At 41.2% G+C, this 25,914-nt stretch overlaps 3 protein-coding genes across 6 annotated transcripts in view; all 3 read left to right on the forward strand.

Annotated features, from left to right (window-relative positions):
* The window catches only part of LOC308274983 (protocadherin gamma-C4), a gene marked incomplete at both ends in the record, with an annotated part of 798,148 nt that overhangs the window by 84,271 nt on the left and 687,963 nt on the right, over positions 1-25,914 (forward strand). The gene's annotated exons all lie outside the window — the stretch shown is intronic.
* Positions 1,028-9,373, forward strand: LOC308270652 (protocadherin alpha-11-like; the record flags this gene model as incomplete). Its single annotated transcript, XM_080706668.1, has 3 exons — positions 1,028-3,391; positions 3,637-3,640; positions 9,162-9,373. The coding sequence occupies 3 exons, from the start codon at positions 1,028-1,030 to the stop codon at positions 9,371-9,373; spliced, it is 2,580 nt and encodes an 859-aa protein (XP_080562794.1).
* LOC308274951 (protocadherin alpha-C2) overlaps positions 9,439-25,914 on the forward strand; it is a gene marked incomplete at both ends in the record, with an annotated part of 130,355 nt that continues 113,879 nt past the window's right edge. For 2 of the 3 annotated variants that reach the window (XM_080712939.1, XM_080712940.1), the window contains one exon: positions 9,439-11,853. In XM_080712939.1, the coding sequence (XP_080569065.1) occupies positions 9,439-11,853 (2,415 nt within the window). The remainder of the gene's footprint in view (positions 11,854-25,914) is intronic. The other variant, XM_080712941.1, reaches the window with a different exon arrangement.

Raw genomic sequence — 25,914 nt, forward strand, 5'->3', positions numbered from 1 at the left:
TAAAAAATGTAAAAATAGGTCTGGGAGTGTATCCCGGAGGTAGAAGGGCTTCCAGGAACCCCAGTACCACCAAAAAAAAAAAAAAAAAAAGAAAGAAAGAAAGAAATTATGAATGTTTGAGGCAATAGATATGCTGATTACCCTTATTTGATAATTGCACTATATTTACACATGTCATTGTAATTGTACCCATAAATTTGTATAAGTATTATGTGAATTTAAAAAAATTAAAAAGATATGAGAGGGCAAATTCACATAGATAAGAGCACAGTATGTAAACCATAAAGAGAGGGCAGTTATCATGATTGAACTTCAAATATTTCTGAGGTTCGAGGGCGTATCTCAGTGGTAGAGTGTTTGCCTAGCATGCAAAAGGTACCAAACACCCAGGATCCAGCACCAAAACATTTTTTTCTTTGAGTTTCCTAGTAGCCTAAATAACAAGGGGGACTGGAAGTAAAACAATACAATTTTCATAATAATTATTTTAAATTTCATGATATGTTTATAAGAGGGACAATGTATTCAGGAAATGTGTAAAGTTTTTCATCAGTCTACTTAAAGAAGCAAACTTTCTTTTTTCCCTTAAGTAATATTTAGATAAGTAAAAGAACAGTTATATAATCCCAAATAAAACAGAAATATTAAATTTAATTTTAATTAAGAAATAAAGTATAGTTCCGACACATATTTGGTTACAACATGATTTAAAATCGGAATTTTCCACATATAAATACTTTGGAAACTTTTAGGGAAAAGTAACAAAAAACACTTGAAATTCTATGGTGGTTTGTGGAGTGCACCGTACTCACAATTTCAGGCACAAGGTGTCGCTCTTTACTCGAAAGAGTTCATTTGTGGGTTGGGTCTAAACTGCCAGGCTTCCACACGAAAGGACTCCATCATGCTGGATGCTACTATTAAAGGATCCCTTGAAACTTCTAAAAGATTCAGCGAGATTTTTAACTGGAACTGAAGTATTTGTAAACGCACAGAATCTTGTTTTGGAAGCCAACTTTGGTACGCGATGTTCGGCTTTCATAGAAGGAGATTTACGCGACTACTGCTCTCGCTCCTGCTCCTGGCAGCCTGGGAGGCAGGGAGCGGCCAGCTGCACTACTCCATCCCGGAGGAGGCCAAACACGGCACCTTCGTGGGCCGCATCGCGCAGGACCTGGGGCTGGAGCTGGCGGAGCTGGTGCCGCGCCTGTTCCGGGTGGCGTCCCGGGAGCGCGGGGACCTTCTGGAGGTAAATCTGCAGAATGGCATTTTGTTTGTGAACGCTCGGATCGACCGGGAGGAGCTGTGCGGGCGGAGCGCGGAGTGCAGCATCCACCTGGAGGTGATCGTGGACAGGCCGCTGCAGGTCTTCCACGTGGAGGTGGAGGTGAAGGATATTAACGACAACCCGCCCGTGTTCTCTGTAACAGAACAAAGGCTGTTGATTTATGAATCTAAGCAACCAGACTCACGTTTTCCGCTAGAGGGAGCCTCTGATGCGGATATAGACGAGAATGCTCTATTGGCCTACAGACTAAGTCCAAACGAGTATTTTTCTTTAGAATTACCAACAAATAGTAAGCTGACTAAAAGGCTCTCACTTTTACTAAAGAAGTCACTGGATAGAGAGAAAACACCGAAACTTAATTTGTTGCTGACAGCTACAGACGGGGGGAAACCGGAGCTCACAGGCACTGTTCAACTCTTCATCTTGGTCCTGGATATTAACGACAACGATCCAGAGTTTGACCAATTAGAATACAAGGTGAGATTGATGGAAAATGTTGCCAAAGAAACTCTCGTGATTAGGTTAAACGCCACAGATCTCGATGAAGGAGTAAACGGCGAGGTAACCTACTCCTTGATGTCGATTAAGCCCAATGGAAGATCCTTATTTAAACTAGATAAAAATAATGGAGAAATGAGGGTCAACGGAACTTTAGATTATGAAGAAAATAAGTTTTATGAGATTGAAGTGCAGGCCACAGATAAGGGAACTCCCCCAATGGCAGGGCACAGTACAGTCTGGATAGAAATACTAGACATCAATGATAACTCTCCAGAACTAGCAATCACTTCGCTATCTTTGCCAATCAGAGAGGACGCGCCCCCGGGCACGGTGATCGCCCTGATCAGCGTGTCGGACCGCGACTCCGGCGCCAACGGCCAGGTGAGCTGCTCGCTGGCGCCCCCGGAGCCCTTCAAGCTGGTGTCCACCTTCAGGAACTACTACTCGCTGGTGCTGGACAGCGGGCTGGACCGCGAGGCCACGGCGGCCTACGTGGTGGTGGTGAGCGCGCGCGACGGCGGCTCGCCCCCGCTGCGCGCGTCGGCCAGCGTGTCGGTGGAGGTGGCCGACGTGAACGACAACGCGCCCGCGTTCTCGCAGGCCGAGTACACGGTGTTCGTGAGGGAGAACAACGCGCCGGGCTGCCACCTGGTGACGGTGTCGGCGCGCGACGCGGACGCGCGGGAGAACGCGCGCGTGTCGTACGCGCTGGTGGAGCGGCGCGTGGGCGCGCGCGCGCTGTCGAGCTACGTGTCGGTGCACGCGCAGAGCGGCCGCGTGTCGGCGCTGCAGCCGCTGGACCGCGAGGAGCTGGAGCTGCTGCGCTTCGAGGTGAGCGCGCGCGACGCGGGCGCGCCGGCGCTGGGCAGCACGGCGACGCTGCAGGTGTTCGTGGTGGACGAGAACGACAACGCGCCCGCGCTGCTGGCGCCCGGGGCGGGCGCGGCGGGCGGCGCGCGGGGCGAGCTGGTGCCGCGGGCGGCGGGCGCGGGCCACGTGGTGGCGAAGGTGCGCGCGGTGGACGCGGACTCGGGCTACAACGCGTGGCTGTCGTACGAGCTGCTGGCGGCGGCGGGCGGCCCGTTCCGCGTGGGGCTGTACACGGGCGAGGTGAGCACGACGCGCGCGCTGGACGAGGCGGACGCGCCGCGCCAGCGCCTGCTGGTGCTGGTGAAGGACCACGGCGAGCCGGCGCTCACGGCCACGGCCACCGTGCTGCTGTCGCTGGTGGAGAGCGGCCAGGCGCCGGCGGCGGCGTCGCGGGCGGCGGCGGGCGCGGCGGGCGGCGCGGCGGCGCTGCTGGACGTCAACGTGTACCTGATCGTGGCCATCTGCGCCGTGTGCAGCCTGCTGGTGCTCACGCTGCTGCTGTACACGGCGCTGCGCTGCTCGGCGGCGGCGGCGGCGGCGGCGCCGGGCGAGGGCGCGTGCGGGCCGGCGCAGCCCGTGCTGGTGAGCTCGAGCGCCGCGGGCAGCTGGTCGTCCTCGCAGCAGAGGAGGCAGAGGGTGTGCTCGGGAGAGGGCCCGCCCAAGGCCGACCTCATGGCCTTCAGCCCCAGCCTCCCTCATTCTAGAGAAGACTGCTTAAATTCTTCTGTTGAAGTAAGTCGTTGATGTTATTTAAATGTATTTTTCCTAATAACTTGTTTTTTGGCTATAGCTACGTCTTCTTTTTCTTCACAGTTTTTCCTTTATAAAACATTGAATATTTCCTTTTCTCTGGTGAGGTTATTCTGAATATTAGATATACCCAACATCATTTTAATGAATGAATTACGTAGATATCATTGGAGACGAAAAATCACCACACTTTAAAACTTCTATTTTCTATCCTTTTTATTCCTAAGAACAGTGAGCTAGTATGTTATATTAAAACTTGACTGTTTTATAACTTTTATATTTATTTTCTAAAAGGACAATGAATTCTCGTGTCTTTTTTTATGGTACTAGAGATTGAATCCAAAAGTCATGTTGCCTCCCAGGTACACCCACGCACTTTTGAATTAATTAATTAATTAATTAATTAATTAATGGTACTGGGGTTCCTGGAAACCCTTCTACCTCCGGGCTACACTCCCAGACCCATTTTTACACTTTTTTTTATTTGGAAACAGGGTCTCTTAAGCCAGGGCGTCTGGCTTCAAACCTGTGTGATCCTCCTGTTTCCGCCTCCCAAGCGCGGGGATTACAAGTGTGCGCCACTGCCAGGCTTGAATTTTATTTTGAAACAGGGCATCTCTAAGGTTCTGAAGGCCTTGATAAGTTTTAGAGAGAGAGAGAACCCCAATCCCGTGGTCTCAGCCTCCCACGTATTGGATTAAACCTAATGTTCATTTATTTTTAATTTTAATAGTAATTTTATGATTACAAGCCAATCAAAAGACTAGTTAAAAGAGTTCTTAGATACCTTTAACTTTAGATTTCTTAGTTGTTCTTCAGGTACTGGGACTATTAAAATAGCCTCCCTATCACCTTTCTAACTTCACAACAGTCCCAAATATTTTAACAGTATATTTCAGGTGTGTTATAAAAATAAGAAAACCCCCTCATCTTTAATTTTGCTGTTGTCCACAGTCTTCCTCTTTCAAGTAAGATTGTCCTCTGTGCTATCTTCATGTACACAAGATATAATCAAATACTCTTTTAATTTTAGAAATATTTCAACATCTCAGTCAAGATTGAGATGATTATTGAAAGTTTATAATAATTGGCCTCTTTTTTTTCTTGGTGGCATGTAAATAATGACACATCATATATATATATGTGTGTGTGTGTTTCTGAGGATTGAATCCAGAGGCTGTGCATGCTAGGCAAGTATTATACTTTTGAGATACATCCTCTGCCCTTATGGTATTTTTAATTAAGTAAGAATACTTAGTGATCATTGTTATTTTGCAAACGTTTTGCTAATAGAATTAATTAAATTATCTCACCTAATTATCAAATGAGGTTTTGGTGAAGGCACTACAATTATCTTCCCTGCTTTATCGACTACAAATCTGAAACTTGTACCACATAGTGGGAAGTGGTTTGAATCTAGTTTTGGTGGATCCCAAACTCATTATGGTATATTACTTCTCTGTGCCTAATACTAGGTAAATCTCTAAAAGCACATTTTCTTTTTTTGGTGGTACCGGAGTTCCTGGAAGCCCTTCTACTTCTGGGGTACACTCCAAGACCTATTTTATACTTTTTTAAATTTGGAAACAGGTCTCTTAAGCCAGCGAGGCTGGCTTTGAACCTGTGCAATCCTCCTGTCTCTGCCTCCCAAGCGCGGGGATTACAAGCGTGCGCCACCACACCAGGCTCCTAAAGCACATTTTATATCTTCAACTTTCTTCCAGAAAACAGTCAAAAGCTTCTCTTTGACCAGAGAATAAAACTATATCTCTCAACTTGGCACTGAAGGCATTAAACTTTCCAGCATTTTGTATCTTCTTTTACATATCTTTAGGTCCTGAAATATAATCTATGTTCGTTCAATCAGTAACTTTTTTGTGTGGTACTTGGGGTGGAACTCAGAGGCTTTCTACCTCCGGGCTATCCTTCCAGACCTATTTTATATTTTATTTGGAAACAGGGTCTCACTAAGTTGCTGAGAGCCTCACTAAGTAGCTGAGGCTGGCTTTGAACCGGTGTGACCCTCCTGTCTCAGCCTCTCAAGCGCAGAGATTACAAGTGTGCACCACCATGCTCCGCCAGTAATTTTAAAAATAAATATATGGTATTAAAGTGCATTGCCTGAGCATTCCTCTTCATCTTAATAGTGGTGCTGAGCTCTAGAGGTTACGCTACATTTTATTCAAGTGTGCCTTGAAGGGTGGATAACATTTCACCAAGAAGCTATTACAGATGAAGAGATTCTTAAAAATCAATGAACCGAGTTTTCTTTGGTGTGTCTATACTTGAACAATTAGAGCAGTGGAGATTCTGAAGGCAGGAAAGCTAATAAAGGATCTTTTATGACAAGTTAGGATTCAAATAATGGGAATAATTATGACTGCAGAAATGAATTGAAAGAACCATGTACAAGAGGAACTAATAAAGTAGAAGCAGCTAGTTGATGACTGACTCAATACAAACAATACAAGAAAGGTAAAAGTTGAAGATGACACTCCATTTTTAGTTTGGTCAACTAGTAAGTTGGGATTGTCTTTAAGCAAGATGCATAACTGAGGTAGTAAAACAGTTTGCATGTACTGGCGAATGTAGAAATTAGGAACACTTAAGAAAATAATACTTAAAGTATTATTTTTCAGATTCTAGGAGAATACTGTGGCAATTGGAAATATGGAACTGGAATCCAGAGGAGATTATAGGTGTGGATTTGGGAGGATTTTCATTAGGGAAAATATAAGTCTACAGAAGCAAAAAAATTTACAAAAATGGAGATTCACAACTGAAAAATAATGTGTTCAAGAAAGGAATTTAGGTGGGTACTTATGTTAATTCCTGGACTGGTAGAACAAATGACTGCAAACTGGGTATTTGCACTGACCACTTCATCAAAAATTTATTCTCTCAGCTTTCAAGCCCAGAAAACCTAAATTAACCTTTTTTGGGGGTACTAGGGATGGAACCAGGGGAATTCTACTTCAGAACTACACTCCCAGCCCTTTGTTTATGCTTTATTTTGAAACAAGGTCTCACTGAGTTGCAAAGGACCTCACCAAGTAGCTGAGGCTGTCTTTAAACCATGATCCTCTGGTCTCAGCCTCCGGAATACTGGGTTACAAGTGTTTGCCACCATACCTGGCTCTAAATTAAGCTTTGGGTGGGACTTTTCTCTCTTTTTCAGACTTTGCAAGCATCTGTTTTTTTGCTTCTTTGAGTTTCTGATGGCTGTTGTCATTTCTTGGCTTTTGGATACACCACTTCAATCTCTGTGTCTGTGTTTATATCTGCGACCTCCTCTTTTCCATGATTACTCTGAATTTTTATTCTATAAGGGTACATGTGATAGCTCTTAGGCCTGCCTGGATACTTTAGAATAAATGCCTACTCTCAAGAAACTTAATTTAATCACATCATTGGCCATAAAGTGACATCCACAAGTTCTGAGTTTTCAGATGTGACTATATCTTTTTTAGGACTACTATTCAATACACTATAGTAGGTTTAAAGTCATATAGTGGATAGACAAGTAGCTGAGATAAAACTGAAAGTGCTATGTATCAAGAATGTTAGAAGTTAGAGGCGAAGGGAAGGAGATAAACAGTGTTTCCTAGAAGTAGCATATTAAACTATATGTTTACACTTATAAATCTATTTTATATAAATGTAAGTATACTTATAAATAAGCATATACATAAATATATAGATACATACCCATTTTAGTTAGATATTTGAGTATATTGTCCTGTGAGGGAAATAAACAATAAGGAGATACTACAATAAGACAGGCTGCAAGGAATGAAAATGAAGATGACAAATATTAAGAAGAGAATGGTAAATACTATTTATTCAGAGCATAGGGCTGGCCTTAAATGTGAGAACAGTTTTTTCTTTTTACTAGTGGGAATAAAAATAGAGACTATAAAGACAATTGCTAACATAAAAAGAGCCATTAAGTTCATTATTTCAATTAGAAAATCATCCAAGAAAGTCAAATGGAGGGAATGAGGTTAAGAATTTGAGAAGTGAAGAAAATATGAAAGAATTTCTATAGTTAGTAGGGGATAGTTTATGAATTAGTGCAAGATCCCATTTGAGTAAAGATGAGAGTAAACTTCTAGGGAACTAATTATTAAGTTATTCCTTTATACTGAGGTAAATAGGGAGAATAGAGAAAATTCATAATTAGACTAACTTTGCATTGGAGACTAAAGAGAATGGCAGAGGAGTAAGATAAATAGATGAATGAATCTAGGGTGTCTGAAAGGGTATACTTTTTAGTGGTTGACTATGTAGTATAGTTTAGGTGGAGAAGTTAGTGAAGCAATGTTTGGCCTGGCAAACAAGAAGCATTAGAAAGAATCAAGGATTATTCCCATTACAAGAGTAAAGTAGGATTGTAGAGTAAAGCCATAGGAGATAATGATGACCAGAGAATACTAAATACTCCACACAAACTTTCAGAGAGAAGTAGAGGTATAGAAGTCAAATGGAAGCCTGGTGCAGTGGCACAAACCTGTAACCCCAGGAAGCTGAGACAGGAGAATCATAGGTTTCATACTAGCGTCACCAATTTAGTGAGACTCTCAGTAAACTAGTGAGACCAATGTTTCCAAAACCAAAAAGTAAAAAGGGCTGGGTGTGTAGCTCAGATGAATAATGCCCTGGGTTCAATTCTCAGTACCACAAAAAAGGGAAGAAATCAACCTGATTGCCATTTCCTATGGAGTTGTTCACAGAATAGACAATTATTGAAGCTTTGATAGCTTTTATTGTGTTATTTATCCTTAAATTTTGTAACTTGGTAGTGATTGCAATAGATAAGTTAGATTCCCTTCCTCTGTTTCTTGCTAAAGATATATTAATATCTTTGCCTAATCTATAGTTATATACTTAGAATATCAGGGCTAATTTAAGTGATAGTAAGGTTTTTCCTACTGATGATAAAATGAGATGGAGAGGGAAAGGGAAAGGGGAATTATAATCTACTGGTAGCAGTTTATTTTTTTTTTTACATAAAACGACATTTTCTACAAAAACCCCTCAAATTTAAAGCATTGTTGTATGTCAGCCATCTAGATTATTGTGTATTTATGCACATACATACAATCTCACACAATTGTGTAGACACTTGCTTTCAAATACAAATATTTTACTCACACTTCATAGTCACATTAGGATGTTTATAAATATGGTGTATTTATCAAAATCTGGCATATTATCAATACCTTCCATCTTTATCTGTTTAATTCTTATGTGATTATATTTCTGTCTGGAGTCAATAATTGTTGTGCGAGAAGGTCGTGAAAAATATTATAGGAAAGGAAATCACCACCAATGCCTACAGGACTGTAATATCTAGCAATTCATTACTTCCAAACAAATATATGAAGCCAGGTGTTGTGGTGCACACGTGTAATTCCATTACTTGGGAGGGTAAGACAGGAGGATCACAGGTTCAAGGGCAGCCTCAGCAAGTAGTGAGACTTTCATTAACCTAGTGAGACCTTGTTTCAAAATAAAAAGTAGGACTAGGGGTGTAGCTCATAGATATAATGCCCCTGGATTCAGTATCCAGTAACACAAAAACAAAAACAAATATATGCTATTCTTTTAAAATTCTGCAAGGAATTTTTTGCATATGTAAAAATAAAATTGTGGAAAATTGGAACACATGGAACAATAGTCAAATGACACCAATGCAGAGCAGAAGACAGTGATTTACTGTTTCAGGAACGGTAAATATTTAATCCTGCAGGAACGACAACAGGAAAAAGCCTTATAATCAATGGAAAACGGGAGGACTTAAGTCCTTCTTACACTTACACATTCATGCGCACGGTGTCGCTCTTCACTGAGAACGTTTCTGCAAAGAAAACCACCGCCTCGTCCTTCCTCCGGAAAAATTGCCACAGTGGAAAATCCGTAGCGAATTCTCCCGCACCAGGAGGTCTTAAAACCGGTCGTTGAGAGGAAGTTTCGGCTAAGGGGAATTCTTTACACTGTAGGTATCTCTGAATCCTTTTGAGTGTACCATGCTTTTTTCCTGGCAAAGAGGACCGGGAGTCCAGCGTCTGCTGCTCTCGCTCCTGCTCCTGACAGCCTGGGAGGCAGGGAGCGGCCAGCTGCACTACTCCATCCAGGAGGAGGCCAAACACGGCACCTTCGTGGGCCGCATCGCGCAGGACCTGGGGCTGGAGCTGGCGGAGCTGGTGCCGCGCCTGTTCCGGGTGGCGTCCCGGGAGCGCGGGGACCTTCTGGAGGTAAATCTGCAGAATGGCATTTTGTTTGTGAACGCTCGGATCGACCGGGAGGAGCTGTGCGGGCAGAGCGCGGAGTGCATCATCCACCTGGAGGTGATCGTGGACAGGCCGCTGCAGGTCTTCCACGTGGAGGTGGAGGTGAAGGATATTAACGACAACGCGCCGGTGTTTCCTGAAAGTAACAAAAGTATAATCATTGCAGAATCTATACCTCCAGAGACGAGATTTCCACTAGATGGCGCATCGGATGCAGACATTGGAGTAAACTCGGCCTTGAACTACCGACTGGATCCCAATGAGTACTTCGCTTTGGACGCACAAAACAATCGCGAACACACTTCTTCATTATCACTTGTGTTAAGAAAAACATTAGACCGAGAGGAAATTAAAGAATATAGTTTATTACTGACAGCCAGAGATGGAGGTAAACCCGAACTCACAGGCACAGTTCAGCTCTGGATCATGATTTTGGATGTGAATGACAATGCCCCAGAATTTGATCAATTAATTTATAAAGTTAGAGTGTTAGAAAATGCATTTAATGGCACACTCGTGATCAAACTAAATGCCACAGATCCTGATGATGGTATAAATGGAGACATAGTCTACTCCTTTAGAAAACCAGTATCTCCTGCCGTGATATATGCATTTAACATAAATCCCAACACCGGAGAAATTAGGACAAAAGGCAAACTGGATTTCGAAGATAAGAAATGGTATGAAATATCCGTGGAGGCTGTTGACAAAGGGACTATTCCAATGACGGGTCACTGCACCCTATTAGTGGAAATATTAGATATAAACGACAATGCCCCAGAGATAACCATCACTTCTCTGTCCCTGCCTGTCCTGGAGGACGCGCCCCCGGGCACGGTGATCGCCCTGATCAGCGTGTCGGACCGCGACTCCGGCGCCAACGGCCAGGTGAGCTGCTCGCTGGCGCCCCCGGAGCCCTTCAAGCTGGTGTCCACCTTCAGGAACTACTACTCGCTGGTGCTGGACAGCGGGCTGGACCGCGAGGCCACGGCGGCCTACGTGGTGGTGGTGAGCGCGCGCGACGGCGGCTCGCCCCCGCTGCGCGCGTCGGCCAGCGTGTCGGTGGAGGTGGCCGACGTGAACGACAACGCGCCCGCGTTCTCGCAGGCCGAGTACACGGTGTTCGTGAGGGAGAACAACGCGCCGGGCTGCCACCTGGTGACGGTGTCGGCGCGCGACGCGGACGCGCGGGAGAACGCGCGCGTGTCGTACGCGCTGGTGGAGCGGCGCGTGGGCGCGCGCGCGCTGTCGAGCTACGTGTCGGTGCACGCGCAGAGCGGCCGCGTGTCGGCGCTGCAGCCGCTGGACCGCGAGGAGCTGGAGCTGCTGCGCTTCGAGGTGAGCGCGCGCGACGCGGGCGCGCCGGCGCTGGGCAGCACGGCGACGCTGCAGGTGTTCGTGGTGGACGAGAACGACAACGCGCCCGCGCTGCTGGCGCCCGGGGCGGGCGCGGCGGGCGGCGCGCGGGGCGAGCTGGTGCCGCGGGCGGCGGGCGCGGGCCACGTGGTGGCGAAGGTGCGCGCGGTGGACGCGGACTCGGGCTACAACGCGTGGCTGTCGTACGAGCTGCTGGCGGCGGCGGGCGGCCCGTTCCGCGTGGGGCTGTACACGGGCGAGGTGAGCACGACGCGCGCGCTGGACGAGGCGGACGCGCCGCGCCAGCGCCTGCTGGTGCTGGTGAAGGACCACGGCGAGCCGGCGCTCACGGCCACGGCCACCGTGCTGCTGTCGCTGGTGGAGAGCGGCCAGGCGCCGGCGGCGGCGTCGCGGGCGGCGGCGGGCGCGGCGGGCGGCGCGGCGGCGCTGCTGGACGTCAACGTGTACCTGATCGTGGCCATCTGCGCCGTGTGCAGCCTGCTGGTGCTCACGCTGCTGCTGTACACGGCGCTGCGCTGCTCGGCGGCGGCGGCGGCGGCGGCGGCGGCGTTGGCGGCGCCGGGCGAGGGCGCGTGCGGGCCGGCGCAGCCCGTGCTGGTGAGCTCGAGCGCCGCGGGCAGCTGGTCGTCCTCGCAGCAGAGGAGGCAGAGGGTGTGCTCGGGAGAGGGCCCGCCCAAGGCCGACCTCATGGCCTTCAGCCCCAGTGTCCCTCGGAATCTGGATACAGAAGATCAAAGGCCAGGGCAGGAGGCAGGATCAAATCACCCTGGACAGGTGAGTTTCCTGTAGAATCTACCCTTTCAAAATGTCTGTTAAATTCCTAAGAAACTCCGTTTTCACGGGAACTTAAAACACAAATTTTCTGTATTTTGAGTATTGCTTTTCACAGAACTCTTGTAAATACTTTATTAGATTTATATCTATATCTAGATACATGATAGTTTAAACTGTGACACTAAAATTTTTGTTTCCAACTGATATTTCCAGATGAAAATTTATATTAGTAATGTTTCCTTATTCTTTTTATCACTGCATTGTCATCATACATTTAATGGGATCTAAGATGGTAGATGCATACATGCACACATCACTCAGCCCTTCTCCAATTTTCACATTTCCCCCCTCCCTCTTTTGTTTGGCTTAGTGATTGTCTCTGACATATTTGTTAATGGATATCATGTACATTAGGGAATTTCCCTCTTCTCTCATTCCCCTCAGATAGATAGGTTGCCCTATTTGCTCATCTATGGTTTCTCCTTCTTCATCTGGAATACCTCCTATGACCCTTTTTCTCCCTAGCTTCTGCATATTAGTGAGAGCATCTGATTTTTTAATTTTTGTGACTAATACAAGTTCACATACTGTGTTCCAGTTCCATCTATTTCCCTGTAAATGATGTAATTTTATATTTCTTTGTGGCTGAGTAAAATTCCATTGTGTACATATCCCATAGTGTTGTAATGCATTCATCTGTTGATGGACATTTTGGTTAGTTCCATTATTTGGCAACTGTGAATTGTGCCACTGTGAACATAGATATGCACGCATTCGTTTGGTAGTTTCCATTCCATTAGTTTCCATTCTTTTGGGTAGATACCTAGAAGTGGTATTGCTGGATCATACCATAGGTTTGTTCCCATTTTCTGTGGAACCACCATACTGCTTTTCAAAGTGGTTGCACTAATTTGCAGTCCCATCAGCAATGTATTTGAGTTCCTATTTCTCCACATCCTAGCCAGCATTTGTTGTTTGTGTTTTGAATGATTTCCATTCTAATTGGAGTTAGGTGAAATCTCAGGGTAGTTTTGATTTGCATCTCTCTGATCGCTAATGATGTTGAACATTTTTTTCATACATTTATTGGCCATTTGAATTTCTTCTTTTGTGAAGTGTCTATTTAGTTCAATTGCCCATTTTTCAGTGGGTTTCTTTGTTTTTTAATGCTAAGTTTCTTGAGTTCTCTGTGTATTCTAGGTATTAGTCCTCTGTCAGAAGAATAGTTAGCAAATTTTCTCTTCCATTCTTTGGCTTTCTGTTGAGATTCTTTTTTTTTTAAATTTTTTTTTTGTGGTACTGGGGCTGGAATCCAGAAGCATCCTACCTCTGAGCTACACCCCCAGCCCTATTTTTTAGTCTTTATTTTGAAACAGGGTCTCACTGAGTTTCAGAGGGCCTCACTATGTAGTAGCTGAGGCTGTCTGCAAACCCGGATCCTCCTGTCTCAGCCTCCCAAATGCTGGGATGCACCACCATGCCCGTATTCTGTTGAGATTCTTGATAGTTTCCTTTGTTGTACAGAAGCTTTTCAGTTTAATTCAATCCCATGCATTGATCGTCTTTTTAATTTATTATGCCTTTGGGGTCTTGTTGCAAAAGTTTTTATCTGTGTCTTTGTGTTGAAGGTTTGGACTTATGCCCTCTCTTCAAGGACCTGCAAGGTCTCTGTTCTGATTTCCAAGTCTTTGATCTATCTTGAATTGACTCTTAGGCAGGGTGAGTAAGTGGGGGTATTTCCATTTTTTTTTTTTTGCATCTGGTTAACCAGTTCTGCCAATACCATTTGCTGAAGAAGCTTTTTTCAAGTGTATGATTTTGGCCCCTTTGTCAAAAATCAATTGACTATAAGTGTGCAAATTTGTTTTTGAGTCTTCTAGTCTGCTCCATTGGTCTATGTGTTTGTTTTTGTGCCAATACTATGCTGTTTTTATTTCTATAGCTTTGTAGTATAGTTTGAAGTCAGATATTTTGATGGCTCCTCTGTGGTTCTTGTTGCTGAGAACTATTTGAGTAGTCTTTTTTTTGTTTTAAATAAATTTAAGGATTAACTTCTATTTCTGTGAGGAATGACCATGGCAATTTGATGGATATTCCATTGAATCTGTAGATCACTTTTGGAAGAATGGCCATTTTGATGATATTTCTTCTGCCTATCCAAGAACATAGAAGATCTTTTCATCTCCTAAGGTCTTCTTCTATTACTTTTTTTCAAAGTTTTATAATGTTCTTTGTAGAGGTTTTTACCTTTTTAGTTAGGTTTATTCCTAAGTATTTTATTTTTTGTGGCATATCCTGAGTGGAAGAGTTTTCTGAATTTTTCTTTTAGTGGATTTATAGTTGGCATACAGAAAAACTTCTGATTTTTAAAGATAGATTTTGTATCCAGACACTTTGATGAATTTGTCGATCAGTTCTGTAAGCTTTTTTGCTTGAGTTTCTTGGGTCCTCTAAGTATACTATCATGTCCTCTGCAAATAGTGATAGTTTGAGTTCTTCTCCCATTTGTACTCCTTTGATTTCCTTTTCTTGCCTTATTGTTCTGGCTAGAGTCTCAAGTACTATATTGAAAATAAGTGGCGATAATGGACATTCTTGTCTTGTTCTTGTTTTTAGGGGGAATTCTTAAAGTTTTCCTCCATTTAATAGGATGTTGGCTGTGGGCCTATTGTATATTGCCTTTATGTTTCTTGTATTCTGATTCTTTGCAGTGCTTTTAGCATAAATGGGTGTTGGATTTTGTCGAATGCTTTTTAAGCATCTATTGAAATGATCATGCGATTTTCCCCTTGGTTCTGTTTATGTGATGAATTACACAGATTTTTTTTGTATGTTGAACCAGCCTTGCACCCGAGATGACCCCTACTTGGTCATAGTGTATGATTTTCTTGATGTGGTTTTGAATGCATGTTGCTAGTATTTTGTTTAGCAGTTTTGTGTCTTAGTTCATCAGTGATAAAGGTCTATAGTTTTCTTTCCTTGACATGTCCTGGTTTTAGTATTAATGTGATGTTGGCATCATAGAATATATTTGGGGGAGATTCCTGTTTCTTTCTTTCATTATTTTTATTTTTTTATAATTGCAATACCCTAATTTTTATTTAAAAAATTTTATTGGTACATTATATTCATACATCATATTGGGGTAAAAAACTTGTGTGGACATACATGTACACATCACCCATTTAGCCCTTACCCAATTCCCACCCCATTCCTTCCCCATCCCTCCTTCCCTTGCTTATCTTAGTGGTTGACTTTGATATGTTTAAGTACATTGTGTATTTTAGAGAATTTCCTTCTTCCCTCCTCCCATTCCCTCATTTAGGTTGTCTTGTTTGCCCTCTATATGATTTCCTTTTTCATCTAGAGTTGCTCCTATGACCCATTTCTCCTTAGCTTTCACATTAGGTAAAGCATTTAATTTCTTATTTTTTGTGACTGACTAATCTCACTTAGCATAATGTCCTCTAGTTCCATCCATTTCCCTGAAAATAATGTAATTGAGTTTTTTTAAATGGCTGAGTAAAATTTCATTGTGTACATATCCCATGGTTTTGTAATCCATTCATCTGTTGATGGACATCTTGGCTGGGTCCATAGTTTGGCTATGGCGAATTGTGCAGCTATGAACATAGATACACATGCATTAGTTTGGTAGTTTGGTTTCCTATCTTTTGGGTAGATACCCAGAAGTGGTATTGCTGGATCAAATGGTAGATTTGTTCCCATTCTTCTGAGGATTCTCCATACTGTTTTCCAAAGTGGTTGCACTAATTTGCAATCCCACCAACAATGTTTAGAATTCCCACTTCTCCACATCCTTGCCAGCATCTGTTGTTGTTTGTGTTTTGAATGATTGCCATTCTAGTTGGAGTTAGGTGGAATCTCAGGGTAGTTTTGCTTTGCATCTCTCTGATTGCCAGTGATGTTGAGCAGTTTTTCATGTATTTATTGGCCATTTGAATTTCTTCTTTCGTGAAGTGTCTATTTAGTTCGCTTGCCCATTTTTTATTGGATGATTTGTTTTTTAGTGTTGAGTTAAAATTTTATCCTGAACATTAACTTTGTTTACATATGGGATAACTACTGCTATCTTTAGGCATATAACTTATTTTACTAATGCTTTCTCCTTATCTCACATTTCTTTTTTATATTTTTATTGGTACATTGTAGTCTCACATCATAATGTAGCTCAGAGTGATAATGACAAACATGTACATGGCACTTAATTATTTCACCATTTCTTTCTCTCTTTTTTTGTGTAAATGAGGATGGAACCCAGAGTATTCTACCCCAGGGCTACACCGCTAGGCCTATTTTCTTTTTCTTTTTCTCCTTTCTTTTTTTTTTTTTTTTGGTGGTACTGGGGGTGGAACCCAGAGGCCTTCTACCTCTGGGCTACACTCCCAGACCTATTTTATATTTTTTTATTTGGAAACAGGGTCTCTTAAGCCAGCTAAGGCTGGCTTCGAACCTGTGTGATCCTCCTGTCTCAGCCTCCCAAGCGCGGGGAATACAAGCGTGCATGCGCCACCACGCCCGGCTTCCTGTTTTCTTATTCTTTATTTTGAAACAAGATCTCACTAAGTTGCGGAGGGCCTCACTAAGTAGCTGAGGCTGGCGGCAAACCTGTTATCCTCCTGCCTCAGCCTCCCAAGTACTGGGATTACAAGCATGTGCCACCACGCCTGACTTACCATTTTTTTTTTTTTTTTGGTACGAGGGATGGACCCAAGGGCATTCTACCGCTGAGATATATCCCTAGCCATATTTTTTTATTCTTTATTTTGAAACAGAGTTTCACTGAATTGCAAAGGGCCTCACTAAGTAGCTGAGGCTGTCTGTGAATGAGGATCCTCCTATCTCAGCCCCTCAAATGCTGGGATTACACGCATGTACCACCACGCTCTGCATGCCTACCATTTCTTTTTTTTAAATTTTTTTTTGGTGGTATTGGGGTTCCTGGAAGCCCTTCTATCTCCGGGCTACATTCCCAGACCTATTTTTACATTTTTATTTGGAAACAGGGTCTCTTAAGCCAGTGCGCGTGGCTGGCTTCGAACCTGCGCGATCCTCCTGTCTCTGCCTCCCAAGCGCGGGGATTACAAGCGTGCGCCACCACGCCTGGCTTTCTTTTTTTTTAATTTTAATAAATTTTTTTGTTTTTTTTTTTGCGGGTCTGGGGATGGAACCCAGGGGCGTTCAACCTCCGAGCTACACCCCCTGCCCTATATTTTATTCTTTTTTAATTTTTTTTATTGGTGCACTGTACATCATAATGGGATAAAAAACTTTTGTAGACATACATGCACACATCGCCCAGTTAGCCCCTACCCGATCCCCACCCCATTCCCTCCCCATTCCTCCTTCCCATGCGGCTTAGTGGTTGACATCTAGTATTATAACAATTTATCCAAAATTAACAATGATAATCTCACATAACAGTTTCATTTGTCTGATACCAAGCTTTTGATGACTTAAAGATAACATTTCAATATTTCTTTTTGCTTTCTTTCTTACCAGGGAATATATTTTTCTTTCTTTTCTTTTAGGTGAAACTATCATACATTTATTTATTTATTTTTCAGAAAAAAATCTATCCTAATATGGAATATGGACTCTAGATACCCTAAACGATCTCGAAAAAGAACAAAGCTAGAAGACGTATATTTTCTGATTTCAAACCTTATAAAGCTATAATAATTGAAATAGTGTAGTAAACCATTGGAGTTAAGTAAAAGCCTAGAGATAAATTCTTCCATATATTGTCAAGTTATTTTTGACAAGGTTTCCATGAACATTTGGTGGAGGAAATAATAATCTTTTGACTAAATATTGTTGAAAAATAATAATTACATGAAAAAGAATAAAATTGGACCCGTACCTAATCCCATATACAAATATTAACTCAAAATAGATAAAAGACCTAAATATAAATCTTAAGACTATAAACTTTTAGAAGAAAATCTGGGTCATAAAACCTCACAGCATTGAAATTGGCAGTGATTTCTTGGATATGATTTCAATGGCACAGGCAACAGCAGGGCAAACAAACTCCCTAAAAAATAAAAAAAATTGTATATCCAAAGACAATGTAAACAGAGTTAAAAGTTACTGATAGAATGGGATAAAATATTTCCAAATGCTATATCTGAAGCTATATTAATATTCCAACTAGAAATCCTAAAAATTAGCAACAATAAAAGCAAACAATACAATTTAGAAATAGGTAAAAGACTAACATAAATAATAAATCTCCAAAGATAACCAATCTTAGTTGTCAGTTGGATGGAAAATCTTGTTTCTCTGGTTCTGGTGTGTGTTACCTATTTCTTCTTTGTAGTTAATCTTTTTGAGTATTTTCTCTAGTGCTGGTTTTGAAGACATAAATTCCTTCAGTTTCTGTTTGTCATGGAAGCTTCTTATTTCCCCATCTAATTTGATAGAAAGTTTTGCTGGGTAGGAAATTTTTTGGCTGGAAGTTGTTTTCTTTCAGAGTTTGGAATATGTTACTCCAAGCCTTTGTGGCTTTCATGACTTGGTTTGTGAAGTCTGGAGTGATTCTAATTGGTTTGCCTCTGAATGTCACTTGGCCTTTTGTTTTTGTTGCCTTTAAGATTCTCTCCTTGGCTTCAACATTGGTCTTTTTGACAATAATGTGGCGTGGGGAACCTCTTCTCTGATACTGTCTAAAGGGAGTTCTATAAGTTTCCTGAACCTGCATATTGACCTTTGCTCTGTGTTTGGAAATTTTTCTGCTATTATTTCTTTGAAGATATTATTGATCCCTTTGGTTTCACCTTCTTTTCCCTCCTCTATTCCAATTATTCTTAGGTTAGCTCTCTTAAAATGGGCCCATATTTCTTCAATGTCAGATTCCTGCTGTCTGATTTTTTCTAAGTTATAAATTATACGTTCATTTTTGGAGTGATCATATTCTAGGACCGAGATTCTATTCTCCATGTGGTCTAATTGATTGTTTATACTTTGAATTGAGACCTTTATCTCAATGATTGCATCCTTTATCTCTTTTAGACTCTATAAATTCTTTTAGAAGGTCCTGTATTATTTCTACAGTTATATTCCTGATTTGATCTTCTGGAGATCTCTGATATTCTGTGTTATCAGGTTCTGATAATATGGGGTTTGGGGCATTCATTGCTCTATTGTTGTTCCTCTTTCCCATGATTTCAGAATTTTGTGCCTTCCTGGGTCACTACGACTTCACTTAGGGTGCTCTGGATCTCGAGTCTGTGGTAATCTCAGCCCCCACTACTCCTTTACTGGCTTGTATCACAAAGTCTCAGACCTAGAGAGTTAATCGAGGGTGCACAAGACTGTGGGGGTGCCGGGCTGGGCGTTTTCCCACGGGGAGCTGCGACTGGGGTGTGGTATCTCTGCCACCGCTACTCCTTTACTGGGTTGGACTGCAAAATCTCAGACCAAGGAGATTATCAAAGCTGTGCAAGTCCCTGGGAGTGCAGTACAGGGATTTCTCCTTTAGGGGCCGCAATTTCACTCACGGTTATTGTGTGTGCTGATCTGGAGCTGTCGCGATGCGCGGTGAACTCGCCATCATTGCTGGCAATATGGCCCCGCTGCCACGCCCTCGGCTGTGAGGCTGGCACTGCTGGCAATATGATGCCCCTGCCATGCCCTCAGCCGTGAGGCTGGCGTATTTCTTTTCTGGTTTTGAGCTCCGTTCTGAGTTCCTGGAAGGCGTGATGAGCTTGGCCACTGGGAGTTTTAGGTGTTCTTTGCGCTGAAAGAACTGCTGAATTACACTTGAATGATCTGCAGCTGCTCACTTCAGCTCCTTGTTTACCTTTCCTCTCTGGAGCTTGGTGCTTTGAGGGAAGATGGTGCCGGGGCGGCTCCGCTGCCACATTGCAGGCTTGATTTCTTTTCTGGTCTCTGGTTGTTCTTCTAGTCATTTTTTCTCTGTACCTTTTGTTTACATTTTTATTTCTCTGCTGATAGTGTTGTCTGACTATGAAAAGTGCTAATTTTGTGGCAATAGAGATCAAGTTTTAGCAGGACTTGTAAATGCTGCTTTTCTCGGTCGCCATCTTTCCAGAAGTCTTTAATACTGTATTTTATAGGAAAAAAATCACTATATACATCCAACACTAAGGGAGTGGGCAGTTATACTCCACTGCTGGAAGGGGATGGAGTATCTACATACATTGCCAAGATTTCTTACACATGAGACATTTGTGTATTATTTTAACACACATTTTTATTTTATTTGATGCATAGTAATTATATATATTTGTGGGATAAATTATGATATTTCAATACATGTATAGCATGTGTAATGATCAGGTCAGGATACCTGATCTATTCTCATTTATTTTTATAAATATGGACTCATGCATTTTACTTTATACTTTGGGCTTGATCTAATACCACTTTATTTTATTGCTCTGATTGTTTCAGCCCTAGCTATTGGGAATTGTCTCGGCTGACCCCTTAATACCTTTGATACAACCCATCATTATTGTATTTTCTTTCAGCACTTTCTTACTTTATGGCATTACAAGTTGCTCAAGGCTCATCTTGTGTGCTTCCTGTCCCAGTCCTAGAATCAGCCACTTATACAAGGATCCCTGGTTCCTTTTATTAAAGAACAGTGTCAGAATCCCAGATCTGAATATTAGGTGTGCCCACTGCTACTGGAGTGTTGTTTCTTCTAGGCCCTCTCAGCTGACAGAACAATGTGTATATGTACTACTATATTTATATGCCTATCTATAAATACTTCCTTTTGTAATTATCTATATTGATATGAAGTTAATATGAGTCCTAGTGATATTTCTAACCCTAATCCATCAACAAAGGGATAATTTTAGCTCTTTCTTTGCTTATCTGTATCTTTCTACCCCAACATTGAGAAAACTGGCCCCTGACATTTGTCATCCATTCACTTAATTGTTTAGCTTTAGTATATATGTATAGTGGCTTCAAAATGTTAACCTGTTTCTGAAAGTAGCAACTTTCTCTTCTCAAAATTTATTTATTTAGCATTTATTTATTTATTTATTTGTTTGTTTTGTGGTACTGGGAATGTAATCCAGGGACAAATGTCAAAGTTTATAATTAGATAATAAATATTATTTTCATGATATGCCAAAAAGTCTGTTTGTTTTGTTTTTAAAAAACGTTTTATCAGTGCATTGTAGTAATAGAACTTAATGGAGTACAAGATGGTGGAGGCAAGCATGCACACATCACCTCGTTAGCCCTTACCCAATTCCCACCTCATTCCCTTCTTCTCCCTTCTTCTCATGTTTGGCTTAGGGATTGAGTTTGATATGTTAATGACATCATGAACATTAGAGAATTTCCCTCTTCTCCCTTCCCATCCCCTCAGATCACATTATTTTCTCATCTATAGTATCTCCTTAGTCTAGAGGTCTTCCTATGACCCATTTTCTTCCTAGCTTCCTCATATTAGGGAGAGCATCCAATTTATTACTTTTTGTGACTGACTAATCTCACTTAGCATAATGTCCTCCAGTTCCATCCATTTCCCTGTAAATGATGTAACTAGCAGTCACACATCTTAATTGTGTTGAATCTGTAGATCATTTTTGGAAGTATGGCCTTTTTTTTTGGAACCCAGATGTACTTCTGAGATACACTCCCAGCCCTATAATTTCATTTCTTTGTGTTTGAAACAGGATCTCACTGAGTTGTGAAGGGCCTCACTAAGTAGCTGAGGCCATCCATGAACCATGATTTTTCGGTCTCAGCCTCTCAAATGCTGGGAGTACAAGTGTGCACCACTATGCCTGGCTTTAAGTATGGCCATTTTAATAATATTTATTCTGCTTCTCCATGAACATGGAAGATCTTTCCATCTTCTAAGGTCTTCTTTGATTTCTTTTTTCAATGTTTTATAATTTTCTTTGTAGAGGTCTTTTACCTTCTTGCTTAAGTTTATTCCTAAGTATTTTATTTGTTTTTTGTGGGAAATCCTGAGTGGATTTGTTTTCTGGATTTCTCTTGTCGTGGATTTATGGTTGCTATACAGAAAAGCTTCTAATTTTTTAAGATTGATTTTGTATCCAAACACTGTGCTGAATTTGTTGATCAGTTTTATAAGCCTTTTGGTTGAGTTTGTTGGGTATTCTAAGTATAGTATCATGTCACCTGCAAAGAGTGAAAGTTTGAGTTCTTCTTTTCCTATTTGTACTCCTTTGACTTTCTTTTCTTGCCTTATTGCTTTGGCTAGAGTCTCTAGTACTATATTGAAGAGAAGTGGTAATAATGGACATTCTTGTTCTTCTTTTTAGGGGGAATTCTCAGTTTTTCCCCATTTAATATGATGTTGTCTTGGGCCTATTGTTTCTTGCCTTTATAATGCTGAGATATGTTCCTTCTGTTCTGATTCTCTGCAGTGATTTTACCATAAATAGGTGTTGGATTTTGTTGATTGCTTTTTCAGCATCTATTGAAATGATCATGTGATTTTTTTCTTTGGTTCTGTTTATGTGATGAATTACATAGATTTAATATGATGTTGGCTGTGGGTCTATTGTATATTGACTATTTTGCTGAGGTATGTTCTTTCTATTTTGACTTTCACAGTGCTTTTGGCATAAATGGATGTTTGATTTTGTCAAATTCTTTTTCAGTGTCTGTTGAAATGAGCATGTGATTTTTGTCTTTGGTTCTGTTTATGTAATGAATTACATGGATTGATTTTTGTATGTTGTACCAGCTTTGCATCCCTGGGATTAACCCTACTTGGTTATGGTGTATGATTTTCTTGATGTGGTTTTGAATGCATGTTGCTAGTATTTTGTTTAGCAGTTTTGCTTCCACATTCATCAAAAATAAAGGCCTGTAGTTTCCTTCCATGAGCTGACTTTATTTGGTTTTGATGTTAATGTAATGTTAGCTTCATAGAACGCATGTGGGAGAGTGCGGTTTCTATTTCATGAAATAGATTGAGGAGTATTGGGATTAGCTCTTCTATTAAGGTTTTATAAAATTCACCTGGGAAACCTTCTGATACTGAGCTTTTCTTTGATAGTAAGTTCTTTTTCGCTTTTTCAATCTCTTTGATTGCTATTGGTCAATTTAAATTTTCTATATCTTCTTGACTCATCTTAGGAAGGTTGTGTTTATCTAGAATTTTTTTAAAAAAAATTTAAAAAAGAAGAAAAGAAATTTGTACATTTCTTCCAGATTTTTCATTTTGTTGGAGTATAGTTTTTCAAAGTAGTTTCTGATAATCTTCTGGATTTCTATACTGTTGGTGGTATTATCTTCTTTTACATCTCTTATCTTCATAATTTGTGTTTATTCTCTCTTCTTTTTGGTTAAATTGGTTAGTGGTTTATCTATCTTGTTAATTTTTTCAAGAAACCAGATTTTGGTTTTGTTGATTTTCTGTATTTTTTATTCTGTACTTCATTGATTTCTGCTCTGATTTTAATAATTTCCTGCCTTTTACTGGCTTTGGGGTTAGACTGTTCCTATTTTTCAAGGGCTTTGAGGTATGTCATTAGGTTATTTGGTGATTTTCTGTCCTTATATGGGTACTCAGTGCTATGAATTTTTCTTTTAATACTGCCTTCAAGTTGTCCCAGAGGTTTTAAAATATGTTGCATCTTTATTTTCACTTGTTTCTAGAAATTTCTTGATTTCACCCCTATGACCCATTCTTCATTCATCAGTGTGGTGTTCAGTCTCCAAATGTTTATGTAGTTTCTCTGGGTCTTCTTATAGTTGATTTCTAGTTTCATTCTATTATGGTCTGAAAAGACACAGGAAAGTATGTCACATTTTTTGAATTTGCTAGTACTCACTTGTGAGCAGGATGTGATCTATTTTGGAGAAGGTTTCATGAGCAGCTGAGAAAATGTGAACTCTCCTGTAGTTGGGTGGGATATTCTATAAGTGTTTAATAGCTCCATTTGGTTGATGGTGTTCTCTGGGTCTGAGGCATCTATACTGACCTTTTGTCTGGAAGATCGGTCTAATGGTGTGAGAGGGGTGTTGGAGTCTCCCAGTATTATTGTACTGGGACTTTATGTGTGCTTTAATGTTGCAAAGAGTTTGTTTTATGAAAGTAGCTGCACCTGTTTTGGGGGCATAAATGTTGACAATTATTATTTCCTCTTGCTGGATTGTTCCTTTGACCAGTAAAAAATGATCTGCTTTGTCTCTTCTAATAAGCTTAGGCTTGAAGTCTAACTTGTCTGATATCATTGTTGCTACTTCTCCTTGTCTTCGAGTTCCATTGGCCTGGATTACCTTGCTCCAGCCCTTTACCTTTAGTTTGTGACTATCATTACTTGTAATGTGTATTTCTTGCAGGCAGCAGATAGATGGATTCTGATTTTTAATTCATTTTACCACCTTATGTCTTTTTATTGGGGAAATGAGTCCATTCATGTTTGATGTGATTACTGAGAGACGTTTTTTAATTCCTAACATATTGAGATTCATCTTCTGTTTGAGGTAGTGTTTGCTCTTCTTTGCTTAGTTGTTTACTGGGTGGAAATTTTCATTTCTCTGGTTTTGGCATGTATTACTTATTTTTTCTTTGCAGTTAATATCTTTGAGTATTTTCTCTAGTGCTGGTTTGGAAGACATAAATTCCTTCAGCTTCTGTTTGTTGTGGAAGATTTTTATTTCCCTCTATCTTTTTTTTTTTTTTTTTTTGGTGATACTGGGGTTCCTGGAAGCCATTCTACCTCTGGGCTACACTCCCAGACCTATTTTTACATTTTTATTTGGAAATAGGGTCTCCTAAGCCAGCGCGTGTGGCTGGCTTTGAACCTGCATGATCCTCCTGTCTCTGCCTCCCAAGCGTGGGGATTACAAGTGTGCGCCACCATGCCTGGCTTCCCTCTCTAATTTGAGAGATAGTTTTTCTGGGTAGGAAATTTTTGGCTACAAATTGTTTTCTTTCAGAGTTTGGAATATGTTACTTCAGGCCCTTCTGGCTTTCATGACTTGGTTTGGGAAGTTGGCAGTGATTCTAATTGGTTCGCCTCTGAATGTCACTTGGTCTTTTGTTTTTCTTGCCTTTAAGATTTTCTCCCTGGCTTCTACATTGGTCAGTTCTGTTATGTGGCGTCTAAAGGGGGTTCTATGAATTTCCTGTACCTGTGTATTGACCTCTTGTTCTATGTTTGGAAAATTTTCTGATATTACTTATTTGAAAAGATTGTTGATCTTTTTGGTTTACCTTCTATTCCCTCTTTTATGCCAATTATTCTTAGTTTAGCTCTTTTAAAATGGGCCCATATTTCTTTGATGTACAATTCATGCTGTCAAATTGTTTTTACTAAGTTACATATTATGTGCTCATTTTTGGAGTGATCATCTTCTAGGAGTGAGATTCTATTCTCCATGTGGTCTAATCAACTGTTTATAGTTTGAATTGATGCCTTCATTTCAATGATTGAAATCTTTATTTCAGACTCTCTCTAAATTCTTTTTGGAAGTCCTGTATTATTTCTACAGTTACATTCCTGATTTGACCTTCTGGAGATCTCTGCAATTTTGTGGTCAGGTTCTGTTATTGTGGGGTTGTGGGAGCTCATTGCTTCCTTGTTATTCCTCATTCTCATGATTTCAGAAGTTTGTATCTGTTGCTTTTGATGGATTTCTCTTAGTCTCTAGGTGTCAGCTAGTATATCCAAGGACAAGTTGTATTGTATTGAACAGTGAAGGTTGAGTGAGGAGGGAAGTGAAGTTGTAAGTGGAAGAATAGGGAAAAGCCTTAGATAGGATCAAATAGAATGAGAGTATGAGTTTGGTAAGGTAGTATAGAGTAGAGATTAGAGATAGTGAATATGTAGTAGTATTCTAGTAATCAATGTAGAGTTTCTCATATAGTGATATGAAGTGGATTTAATACAAGACAAGGAATAGAAGAGAGAAAAACAAGAAAGAAAGGGATAGAGAGAAGAGAGTAGATATGTACAAGGGAAGAAGCTTGGGAAAGGGGTTGGAAAAAGAGTAAAAAATAGGCATACATACTCACAAAACAAAACAACAAAATAATGCAACCCTACAAATATATGAATATTTAGCAGA

This window comes from Muscardinus avellanarius, assembly GCF_963383645.1.
Source record: "Muscardinus avellanarius genome assembly, chromosome: 1".
In the NCBI taxonomy this organism is placed as follows: domain Eukaryota; kingdom Metazoa; phylum Chordata; class Mammalia; order Rodentia; family Gliridae; genus Muscardinus; species Muscardinus avellanarius.